General features: G+C 37.8%; 1 protein-coding gene across 1 annotated transcript in view; it reads left to right on the top strand.

The window, feature by feature from the left end:
- The window catches only part of LYST (lysosomal trafficking regulator), a 234,708-nt gene that overhangs the window by 130,370 nt on the left and 91,781 nt on the right, over window positions 1–12,557 (top strand). Inside the window, exons 24-25 of the mRNA XM_056113655.1 lie at window positions 644–1,244; window positions 2,146–2,323. Of these exons, the coding sequence (XP_055969630.1) occupies window positions 644–1,244; window positions 2,146–2,323 (779 nt within the window). The remainder of the gene's footprint in view (window positions 1–643; window positions 1,245–2,145; window positions 2,324–12,557) is intronic.

Here is a 12,557-nt window from a genome sequence, read left to right as displayed (position 1 = left end):
CTTATAACAGCAACAAGAAGTTACAGAAGTAGAAAACTGAGAAAGTGGTTTAAGTCATTTAACTTAGTAATAATAGCAACAGGTATGAATATTATTGCCATTTATTGAGCTGACACTACTGTGTATCTCTCAGGTAATGTCTCATTTAGTCCTTAATTAAAGCAACCTTGCATAGTAGATACTTTAAATGCAGATGTGCAGAAAACGCTCACATAAACAGATTTACTCAAGGCCATAAGACAGAACTGTTACTTGAATCTGTTTAATGTGTAGTTGCAAAGTCCACATTCCATTACATTCCTCTCTATCCTAAGCACTTGTTTCCCTGAGGTAAATTGTTTCACTTAATTTTACTACCGTATAACCAGTTTTCATAACTCTAAATCGTTGTCATCAATATTGTGTTTTGTTAAGGATATGGGGAAAGATTTACATCCTGGAGAGGTTTTAAATAAAAAGTCATTTTAAAAAATATAGTTGTCACATAAGAATTTTAACCATTAGCAACTAGGGACATTAACCAATATGAAGTCTTCAGTGTTACTTAATAAATGCTTAATTAGTGTATGGTAAGAACTGATAATACAGAAATATTCCCACTTACTGGATTTTTAAGTAGTATTTTTCGGTCTATTCCCTTTAGCAAATGATTCCTCTAGTCTTATTCCACAACGGATAACTGCCAACATGCAACGTTCTAGGAGCCTACCAGCGTTTCCTACTTCACCTCTAATGCATCCACAAAAATGGACTAGAAGTTTGGGTTGTGGTGTTAACAAATTAGAAAACATTGAAGATAATTATGTTACTTCACAGACAGAGAAATGGAATCTTCTGGAAAGTTCTGAGACTCTGAAAAAAGGCAAAGATGATGCACTCATCAGTAGCTGTGAGTCTGCAAAAACTGTTTGTGAAATGGAATCTCCCTTGTCAACCCACACTCCTGACGATAGTGTCCCAAAAGGAACTTTGGGATTTAAGGAGTTGGGAGCAGAACCCAGATCAGATGATGACAGTCCTGGAGATGAGCCCTGCCCCCACCGACCTGATTACCTAAAAGGACTGGCCACAGTCCAGCAAAGCCATACCAATCTAGCAAGCTTAGGGCTAGCTTTTCCTTCACAGAATGGAGCGGCAGCTATTGGCCTTTGGCCAAGTCTTGTTGATCGAAACACTGATGACTGGGAGAACTTGGCCTTTCCTCTCGGTTATGAGCCAAACTTCAGCCAAACTGATGCTCACAGGTATTTGTGCATTTTTTTTCTTGATACCCCTTCACCCCCCACCTTTTTTCTTTTTAATACTTTTATTTGCTGTTTCTGTGCATCTACAGTTGTCTTTATTATGTCACATCTTCCAATACAAAATATATGTAACAAACATAAGGGATCTTTTATCTTAATATTGAATAATACTGAATTCCATTGTATTTTATCTTATTTTGAATTGCATTTTAATCAAAGGCTAAGCCATAAATTGCTCTCAGAGAAAAAACATTTTTTAAATTTCTTACGATTATTAGGGAAAAATTTTCAACCCAGGGAAATGGTAAGATGTTTTGTTTCCCAGAAAAATCGAATTAAATTCTTTGTAATGAAATGTACCTGTCTGAGATGAAAAATGTTTTATCAGTCTATTTCTATAATAGAACCTCATCATATAAACCTATTAAGCACACAGAATGTTAGTAGTATAAGAAAATTAGTTACTTAATTTTAAAAAGTTCTGATAGTACAAGTGACTGGTGACTACCATATTGGTCATCACAGAAATAGGTTTTTTATATATTAAATGCCAAAAATTAAAATCAGTGATAAAAAATGAGGGAAAAATTGTAAATCACAGTTAAGAAACAGTCCTCATTCTTTCAACCTTATTAACATATTAAAGTTATTATTGGACTGCAGTTTTGTGGGAGGACAGGAGCACACCCAGTTGTGCTCAGTGCTCAGTGATCACTCCTGGTGTAGTGCTCAAAGAACTATATATGGTGCTGGGAATCGAACCCAGGTCAGCGTGTGCAGGGCAAACACTTTTTAAACCCTGTACAACTTCTCCAGCCCACTCATCACAATTCTTAAAAAGAGTATTATGTACTTTTTACTTTGAGATTTATGTTCTAAGACTTATTGGTCTCTGTTTTAGTGTGATTGAAGATTGTTTAATTCCTATATGCTGTGGATTATATGAACTGTTGAGTGGAGTTATTCTCATCCTGCCTGATATTATGCTTGAAGATGTTATAGACAAGCTTATTCAAGCAGATGTACTTTTAGTCCTTGTTAATCATCCATCATCTGCTATACAACAAGGAGTTATTAAGGTAAATACAAAAACTAGATGTGATGTGTAGATTCAAAAGATAAATATATGGGTAATTTAAGTTTTGAATAGATAGGTTAAAGTAGACTTGAGTCTTATTTTGTTAATTTTTTAAAAACAAAGCTAATATCTGAACCTTGTGAATTTTCCTTAAAAATTAAAAAAAATGTGCTTGGGATAGTCTGGTTACAATTGTATTCATGTTTATGTTTTTGATGTACAAAGTTAGTGCATCTCCATCGCCACCAAAGTGCCAGAGACCCTTTAGCACTGTCCTGATGTCACTTTTATTCCACTTCCTTCCACCTCCCACCACTTAGTTAACCTTGTAGTTAAAGTTCCAAAGGCTGTTATCACCTGATACTCTCTATTGCCTTGCTTTGTTTCTTTATATACCACACATGGGTGAGACTATCCAGTATTTGTCCTCCCTCTGACTTCTTTAAACATGCAACCTGCTACTTCCATAGCTGCATCCGTGTTTCAGCAAAATGGTGTTATTTCAGTATCTCAGCTACTGTACAGAGCACTGTTGTAAACATAAATGTGCACATTTTTTCATGCCAGTAAGTGGAATTGCTCTGTCATGTGATAGTAATATTTAATTGCTTGAGAAGTCGCTGTTTTAGAGACTGAGCTAGTTTACATTTCCAGCAGCAGGGAACAGACATTCCCTTTTCACTCTATCTCCACTAGCACTGGTTGTTTCTAGTCTTTTTTATGTAAGCCATTCTCACTAGTGTGTTACTTTATTGTCATTTTGATTTGCATTTCCCTGATGACAAGTAATGATCAGCTTTTCCGTATGCAAATTGTCCACCTCTCTCTTCCACAAGGAAGTACTTATTCATCTCCTCTCTTCATTTTGTGACGCCTTTATATAGTTATTTGTTGTGGAGTTTGTTCGTGCTTTATATATCTTAGATATTAGCCTTTATGTTGTACAGATAATTTTCTCCTCTACAGTTGGTGTCTTTTAGCCCAAGTTTCTTTCACTGTGCCTAAACTTTTTAGTTCGATGTAGTTCCATTTGTTTGTTTGTTTGTTTGTTTTTCCTTTGCAAGTGGAATAGAATCATTGAAAAGACCTCTGAGGTCAATAATATGAAGAGTTCTATCTGCTTTCCTCAATGTATCCTGTACATTTGTTTCCAACATCTGTGTTTTTTATCCATTGTAATTTTTTTGTTTTGTATAAGAGAGGGGTTTGATTTCATTTTTTGTTTCTTTTGAGGCCACAGTAAGTAAGTAGCAGTGCTCAGGGCATACTCCTGGCTCTGCACTCAGGGATCATTCTTAGAGACAGAACTCAGTTGGCCATGTATAAGACAAACACACTATCTGTTCTACTGTCGTTCTAGCCCCTAGAGCGACATAAACTATGCACTAGTTTAACATAAACTATCCACTATCCCCAACACTTGTGAGAGACTTGATGTACATAGCTCCTTTATAGGTAATTTTGTAGTTAAGGTTTTAAACTTTTCATTTCTGTTTTATTGTTCTGAAATATTTTGTCTTTCAGTTCCAGTGCCACTCTACACTCTTTTCAGTACTCTCAATGTTGGAAGAAAAAAAGCATTATAAATACAAGTGAAAATTACTGAATGCAGTACCTTCCATCTCTTTTTCTTAAAAGTGCTTTGGTGATTTAGGAAATTGTACTATGTATATATAAATTTTAACAGCATTTGAAATTTTTATAGAAATTGCGTAAAATCTAATGCTTTGGGTACAATGGTCATTCTGATACTGTTCTCTCAATTATAATCTTGAACTACCTTTCCATTTTATTGTGCTCTTCTATTTCTTTTAATAATAACATTTTTTTCTTTAAGTATATCCTTTGTTAAGTTCATTTCAAGGAACTTAATATTTTTATGTGCTATTCTTAGTGTTTTTTTCTCTCCTATTTCTTTGTCTTCATATAGAAATGTCACAGATTTTTATATGTTGATTTTGTAGCCTGCTAGCTTTACTTCATTGACCTATTATTTTTAAATATTTTCAGTGAAGCCTTTAGGGTTTTATTTGCATGACATATGCAAATAGTGATCAGTTAATTTCTTCTTTTCCAATTTGAATGCCTTCAATTTCATTTTATGCCTGATTGCTGTGAGAATTTCCAAATTATCATGAATAATAGTGGCAAAAGTGGACATCCTTGTCTTTTATCGCAGAAGGAAGACTTTCAGTTTTTTGCTATTAAGTTATGATGTTGGGCTGGAGCAATAGCACAGCGGTAGGGCATTTGCCTTGCACACAGCCAACATGGCCGACTCGAGTTCGATTCCTCTGCCCCTCTCAAAGAGCCCGGCAAGCTCCCGAGAGTATCTCACCCGCACGGCAGAGCCTCGCAAGCTACCAATGACGTACTCGATATGCCAAACACAGTAACAACAAGTCTCATGATGGAGACGTTACTGGGCCCGCTCGAGCAAATCGATGAACAATGGGAGGACCGTGAAGTTATGATGTTAGCTGAGAGTTTGTTCCTACTGTGCTTTCATATCCTGGGATATGTTACTTCTATTCCCTAACCCCCACCCCCTTATTTTGAGAATCTTTATCATGAATAATATTGACTTTTTTTATCTTTACTTTTATTGACATCGTGTACCATATTAATTGATTTACATATATGCAGTCATCCTTGATCCTTAGAATGAATCCCATTTGATTACTGTACGATCCTTTTAATATATTGCTGAATTCAGTTTGTTAAGAGTCTCTGTTTCTGTAAGTATCAGGAATATTGGTCAGTAATTTTCTTCTTTGTGCCGAGCGATAGCACAGCGGGTAGGGCGTCTGCCTTGCACGCAGCCAACATGGCCGACCCGAGTTCGATTCCTCCGCCCCTCTCGGAGAGCCCAGCAAGCTACCGAGAGTATTCGATATGCCAGACACAGTAACAACAAAGTCTCCAATGGAGACGTTACTGGGCCCGCTCGAGCAAATCGACGATCAACGGGAGGGCCTTTACCTTTACCTTTAATTTTCTTCTTTAGAAAAAAAAAACGCTGCTTTTGGTTTTAGGGTGACATTGGCTTTAAAACTGTTAGAAAGCTTTGGTATTTCTTCAGTATCTTGGAATAGCTTGAGGGGTATGTAAGGGTAGTGATAAGAGGGTAAAACTGGTAAAAAAAATCTATGGACAAAATATGCTTCTAGACTTCTTGGAGGGAAAGGATTTTGATTGCTCCATTTCTTCTGTTTTCTACAGTTTAATAGCATAAAGTTGTTCATTGTAGCCTCTTAGAATCTTATGTATTTCTGATACATTTGTTGTTAGTTCTCCTTTTTCTCCAATTTGATTTATTTGTATTTTCTCTTTTTCCTTGCAAATCTAGCTAAAAAATTTGTCAATCTTGTTTAACTACAAGCCAGTTTCTGGTTTGTAGTTTTTACTTTTTTTTAAATGTATATTCCATTTTTTTTTATTTCCTTTTTTCTTGGAATTCATTTGTTGTTCTTTTTCTAGTTTCTCAAGCAGTGAGAATAGGTTATTTATTGAAGATTTTTCTTATTTCCTGATGTAAGTCTGTATAGCTGTGAACTCCCCTCCTACTACTGTAAGATTTATTTTATATTTAGTAAAATAATGAACTAATAGAGCCTATTACTTTCTACTCATTTTTGTGTATGTCATACAGTTTTAACCCTTCTTCATATATTGATTCATACCAGTGTGTTTATTACATCTATAAAAAACACGAGTCATTGGAATGAACATTTTAAGAACAATGAAGAACAGTCGCAGCCAGGAGGTAGCCTTCATGTCCATGTATGTGTGTGTGGTCTTCCCGATCTGAAGGATCTGAAGGTGTCACCGTTAAGAACTGTAAACACTTAGAAAAAGGAAAATGTACTTACCTAATGAAATCATCTGTGTCCATGGAACGGGCCCGCTTGTCAGTGAAACCTGTACTGGTTAGGATTTGCTGTATTTTATCTGCTATGCTGAAATCTTCCGGTATTATCTATCAATATAAAATTCAGAATAAATGAAAACATCTTTAAAAAAAAAACACAAGTCAAAATTCTTCCTGAGGCGCCAAAGAAATGAATGAAAGGACTGGAGTGGATGCTGTGGTCCCCAGTCCAGCCAGAAACTTGAAGTTGCACCCAAGTACTGCAGATGTTGCTCAATTTCTCTTCCCCAAAAGAAAATAATCTCGTGAATTATAGTATCAAATCATTAGATATGTAATCCAGAATTCAGCTCAGATGTCACCTTTTTAGAGAAACTTTCCCTGATCACCTTCCACAAAAGCATCTCTGTATCCCTTTATCTCATTTATTCTATCCTAGCATCTATTTTGGGTCTGCATTTATTTAAAAATTTATTTTAAGCTTGTTTTTATTTTCTTTTCTCACCTCCTGGTGGTGTTCAGAACATTCACAGAAGTCATAATACTTGACCCTGTGATGCCAGGTCTAACTGGTAGTTTCTTGGCTAGTTTCTTGATAGTTTCCTGGCTTAGATACAGTGCTACTCTCAAGCCCATTATTGCCATTATTGCTTGGTGCCTCCCTTTTTGTTTTGTATAAGAGAGGGGTCTAATTTCATTTTTTGTTTGTATCTCCAGGCAGTGCTCAGAGATAAGTGGCTTTGTTTGTTTGTTTTTGTTGCTTTTGTTGTTATTTTGGGACCACACCCTGTGGTGCTCAGGGTTTATTTCTCTCTCTGTGCTCAGGGATTACCCCTGGTGGGACTGGGCCATTTGTGGTGCTGGGGATCAAACCCCAGTGAGTTGAGTTGCAAGGCAATCTCCTTTTGTACTAGATTATTTCTCTAGGCTGGAGGTGCTTGTTTTTTAAACCTATCACACTAAGGCATCTGTGTCTTCTATAAGTACTGAGTGTTGTTAAATGAATAGATAAGTTATGTAATTACAAAACAGCCTGATACTGAAATGCTCTTTTAAGATTATCATTTTCTTTAGTTTGTCTTGGAAGTAGAGTATTTTTTAATCACTTACAATTCAACAAGTATTTATTTTATTCAACAAACTCACTTCTGTGTATGTGTATAACGTGGATTATTTTTTATGTGGCACATAAGCAGAAGTAGTATTAACCCCTGCATTCAAGGTGTTTTATAGTCTAATAGGAGAGAGAGACATATTCAACTAAGTAAAGTATAAGAAATTTTGTGATGAACACATTAATGGCCGTATTAATGAAGAGTGGGACTATAAGAGGAGCAGTTAACTCATGGTAAGGGAAACCAGGGAAGGATTCATGTGAAGGAAATTTTTTTTGTTTTTTTTTTTTAATTAGTGAAACACCATGAGTTACAGTTGTAGATTTACGAATTTTTGTGCTTGGGTTTTGATTATACAATGATCAAATACCCATCCCTCCACCAGTGCCCATTTTCCACCACCATGAATAATATCCCTCCCACCCCCATCCCTCCCTGCTTCTGTGGCAGGGCATTCCCTTTTGTTATCTCTCTCCTTTTGGGTGTTGTGGTCTACTGCTTCTGTGGCAGGGCATTCCCTTTTGTTATCTCTCTCCTTTTGGGTGTTGTGGTCTACAAAAGAGGCATTGAGTGGCAAACATGTTCAGTCCATAGTCTGCTTTCAACATGCATCTCCCCTCCTGGGAGGATCCTCCAAACACCCTTTATTTGGTGCTCCCTTCTCTATCCGAGCTGCCGTTTCCCCTAGAATGCCTGACTGGCCTCTAAGCTATGGAGTAATCCTCCTGGTGCTGATCTCAGCTATTCTTGGGTATTAACCTCATATTTTGTTACTTTATATCCCCCAGATGAATGCTATCTTTCTATGTCTATCCCTCTCTTTCTGACTCATTTCGCTTAGCATGATACTTTTCACTTGTTTGTAAATTTCATGACTTCATCTTTTCTAACAGCTACATAGTACTCCATTGTGTAGATGTACCAAAGTTTCTTTAACCAGTCATCTGTTCTTGGGCACTCAGGTTTCTTCCAGTTTCTGGCTACTGTAAAGAGTGCTGCAATGAACAAACAAGTGCAGATGTCACTTCGACTATACATTTTTGCCTCTCTGGGATATATTCCCAAGAGTGGTATTGCTGGGTCAAATGGGAGCTCAGTTTCTAATTTTTTGAGAATCGTCCATACTGTTTTCCAAAAGGGCTGAACCAGTCGGCATTCCCACCAACAATGAAGGAGTGTCCCTTTTTCACCATATCCGCGCCAGCACCGGTTGCTTTGTTCTTGTGGATATGGGCCAGTCTCTGTGGTGTGAAGTGATATCTCATTGTGGTTTTGATCTGCATCTCCCTGATGATTAATGATGGGGAGCATTTTCTCATGTGCCTTTTAGCCATTCGAATTTCTTCTTTGTGAAAGTTTCTATTCATTTCATCTCCCCGTTTTTTGATGGGGTTAGATGTTTTCTTCTTGTGGAGTTTAACCAGTACTTTGTATATCCTTGATGTTAACCCCTTGTCAGATGTGTATTCAGCGAATATCCTTTCCCATTCTGTAGACTGTCTTTGTATTTTGGTCACTGTTTCTTTTGAGGTGCAGAAGCTTCTTAGTTTAAATAGTTCCATTTGTCTATCTCTGTTTTCACTTGCTCGGCCAGTGGCGTGGCATCTTTGAAAATACCATTAGCTTCAATGTCATGGAGGGTTTTGCCAACTTTGTCTTCAATTACCTTATGGTTTCTGGTATGATGTTGAGGTCTTTAATCCATTTTGATCTTACTTTTGTACATGGTGTTAGGCAGAGTTCTGAGCCCATTTTTTTGCATGTAGCCATCCAGTGATGGCAGCACAATTTGTTAAAGAGGCTTTCCTTACTCCACTTCACATTTCTTGCACCTTTATCAAAGATTAGATGATCATATGATTGAGGGGAGATGTCAGTGTAGTCAACCCTGCTCCATTGGTCTGCAGTTCTGCCTTTGTTCCAGTACCATGCTGTTTTAATTATTACTGCTTTGTAGTAGAGTTTGAAGTTAGGGAGGTTGATTCCTCCCATTTTCTTTTTCCCAAGAATTGCTTTAGCTATTCGTGGGGGCTTATTGTTCCATATAAATTTCAGAAGTTTTTGCTCCATGTCTTTGAAGAATGTCATGGGTATCCTTATAGGGATTGCACTGAATTTATACAATGCTTTCGGTAGTATTGCCATTTTGACAATGTTAAGTCTCCCGACCCATGAGCAGGGGATATCTTTCCATTTCCTCATGTCCTCTTTTATTTCCTGAAGTAGCATTTTGTAGTTTTCTTTGTACAGGTCCTTTACTTCCTTAGTTAATCTGATTCCTAGGTACTTGATTTTCTGGGGCACAATTGTGAACGGGATTGTTTTTTTCATGTAGCTTTCTTCTCTCTCACTGTTTGCGTATAGGAAAGCCATGGAATTTTGGGTATTGATTTTATAGCCTGCAACTTTACTATACAAGTCTATTGTTTCTAGGAGGTTTTTGGTGGAGGTTATTGGGTTCTCTAAGTATAGTATCATATCATCTGCGAATAGTGAGAGCTTGATTTCTTCCTTTCCTACCTGAATGCCCTTAATATCTTTTTCTTGCCTAATCGCTATTGCAAGTACTTCCAGTACTCTATTGAACAGCAGTGGAGAGAGTGGGCATCCTTGTCTCGTCCCTGATCTTAGAGGGAAGGCTCTCAGTTTTTCCCCATTGAGGATGATGCTTGCTGTAGGCTTGTGGTAGATGGCTTTAACTATGTTGAGGAAAGTCCCCTCTATACCCATTTTGGCTAGGGTTTTCATCATAAAGGGGAGCTGGATCTTGTCAAATGCTTTCTCTGCATCTATTGATATGATCATATGCTTTTTATCTTTTCTTTTTGTTGATATGATGGATTATGTTGATTGATTTCCGAACGTTAAACCATCCTTGCATCCCTGGGATGAATCCTACTTGGTCATGGTGTATGATCTTTTTGATGAGTAGTTGGATTCTATTTGCTAGTAGTTTGTTTAGGATCTTTGCATCTGTGTTCATCAGGGATAGTAAAGTAAAGTAAAGGCCCTCCCGTTGATCATCGATTTGCTCAAGCGGGCCCAGTAATGTCTCCATTGGAGACTTTGTTGTTACTGTGTTTGGCATATCGAATATGTCACAGGGAGCTTGCCAGGCTCTGCCATGTGGGCGAGATACTCTCGGTAGCTTGCCGGGCTCTCCGAGAGGGGCGGAGGAATCGAACTCAGGTCAGCCATGTTGATTGCGTGCAAGGCAAACGCCCTACCGCTGTGCTATCTCTCTAGTCATCAGGGATATCGGCCTGTAATTCTCTTTCTTTGTGGTATCTCTGTCTGCTTTTGGTATCAGTGTGATATTTGCTTCGTAGAAACTTTTCGGAAGTGTTTCTTTTTTGTTTGTTTTTTTTTAGCTACTTAAACATGATTTTATCATTATTATTTTTTTAATGACCTTTCATTTTATTTTATTTTTTTCATTTTATTTTTTTTAATTATATTTATTTATTTTTTAATAGTGAGGCACCATGAGGTACACTTGTAGACTTACACATTTTTGTGCTTGGGTTTCGATTATACAATGATCAAACACCCATCCCTCCACCAATGCGCATTTCCCACCACCATGGATCCCAGCATCCCCTCCCCCCACAAGCCCCCATCCCACCCTGCCTCTGTGGCAGGGCATGTCCCTCTCTCTCCTTTTGAGTGCCATGGTCTGCAAAAGAGGCATTGAGTGGCAATCATCTGGTCGACAGTCTACCCTCAGCATGCTCTCCCATCGTGGGCGGATCCTCCCAACACCCTTTATTTGGTGTTCCCTTCTTTTTCTGAGCTCCCCCTTCCCCTAACGTGTGGTTGTCCTCCGGGTCATTGAATAAAATTCCTGGTACTAATCTCTGCCATACTTGGGTGTTAGTTTCCTATTTTGTTACTTTATGTTCCTCAGATGAATGCAATCTTTCTATGTCTATCCCTTTCTTTCTGAGTCATTTTGCTTAACATGATACTTTCCATGTAGTACCACTTGTATGTAAACTTCATGACTTCGTCTTTTCTAACAGCTACATAGTACTCCATTGTGTAAATGTGCCAGAGTTTCTTCAACCAGTCATCTGTTCTCGGGCACTCAGGTTTTTTCCAGATTCTGGCTATTGTAAAGAGTGCTGCAATAAACAGACAATTGCAGATGTCACTTCGGCTATACTTTTTTGCCTCTCTGGGATATATTCCCAGGAGTGGTATTGCTGGGTCAAATTTCAATTTCGTGGAAAAGCTTAAAGAGGATTGGGAGTAAGTCCTCTTTAAAGATTTGGAATAATTCACTAGTGAATCCATCTGGGCCAGGACTTTTGTGCTTGGGAAGACTTTTTATTGCCATTTCAATTTCCTTGATGATGATAGGTCTGTTCAGGTATTCCAGGTCTTCTTGGTTCAGCCTTGGGAGTCTGTAGGAGTCTAGGAATTTATCCATTTCCTCGAGGTTTTGATGTTCCGTGGCATAAAGCTTCTCAAAGTACTCCCTGAGGATCCTTTTCTGATTTCTGTAGTTTCTGTTGTAATGACCCCCTTTTTATTTCTGATTCGGTTTATTTGGGTTTTCTCTCTCCCTTTCTTTGTGAGTTTTGCTAGAGGCTTATTGATCTTGTTAATTTTCTCAAAGAATCAGCTCTTGGTTTCATTGATCTTTTGGATTGCTTTTTGGGTTTCCATCCTGTTAATCTCTGCTCTGAGTTTTATTATTTTCTTCCCTCCTGTTCAGGTTGTGTTCCTTTTGTTGGTCCTTCTCCAAGCTCTTAAGCTGTGAGGTTAGGTTATTTATGTGTGCTCGCTCCTCCTTCCTTAGGAATGCTTGTTGAGCTTTAAACTTTCCTCTTAACACAGCTGTTGCTGTGTCCCATAAGTTTTGGTAATTCGTGTCCTCATTTTCATTCGTTTCTAGGAATCTTTTGATTTCCTCTTTAATTTCCTTTCTAAGCCACTCGTTGTTCAATAGTGCACTGTTTAATTTCCAGGTGTTTGATTTAGTTTTCTGTTTTTGTGTGTGATTTACTTCTAATTTCAGCGCATTATGGTCTGAGAAGATTGTTGATATAATCTCTATCTTCTTAATTTTATGGATGTTTGTTTTGTGGCTCAGCATGTGGTCTATCTTGGAGAATGTTCCATGTACGCTTGAGAAGAATGTGTATTCAGCTTTTTGAGGATGAAGTGTCCTGTATATATCTACTAAGTCCCTTTCTTCCATTGTTTCCCTCAGATGAAGTATGTCCTTGCTAAGCTTGAGTCTG

This window comes from Sorex fumeus, unplaced genomic scaffold (genome assembly GCF_029834395.1).
Source record: "Sorex fumeus unplaced genomic scaffold, SorFum_2.1 ptg000021l, whole genome shotgun sequence".
Lineage (NCBI taxonomy): Eukaryota > Metazoa > Chordata > Mammalia > Eulipotyphla > Soricidae > Sorex > Sorex fumeus.
This window is presented reverse-complemented; position numbering and strand designations above follow the sequence as displayed.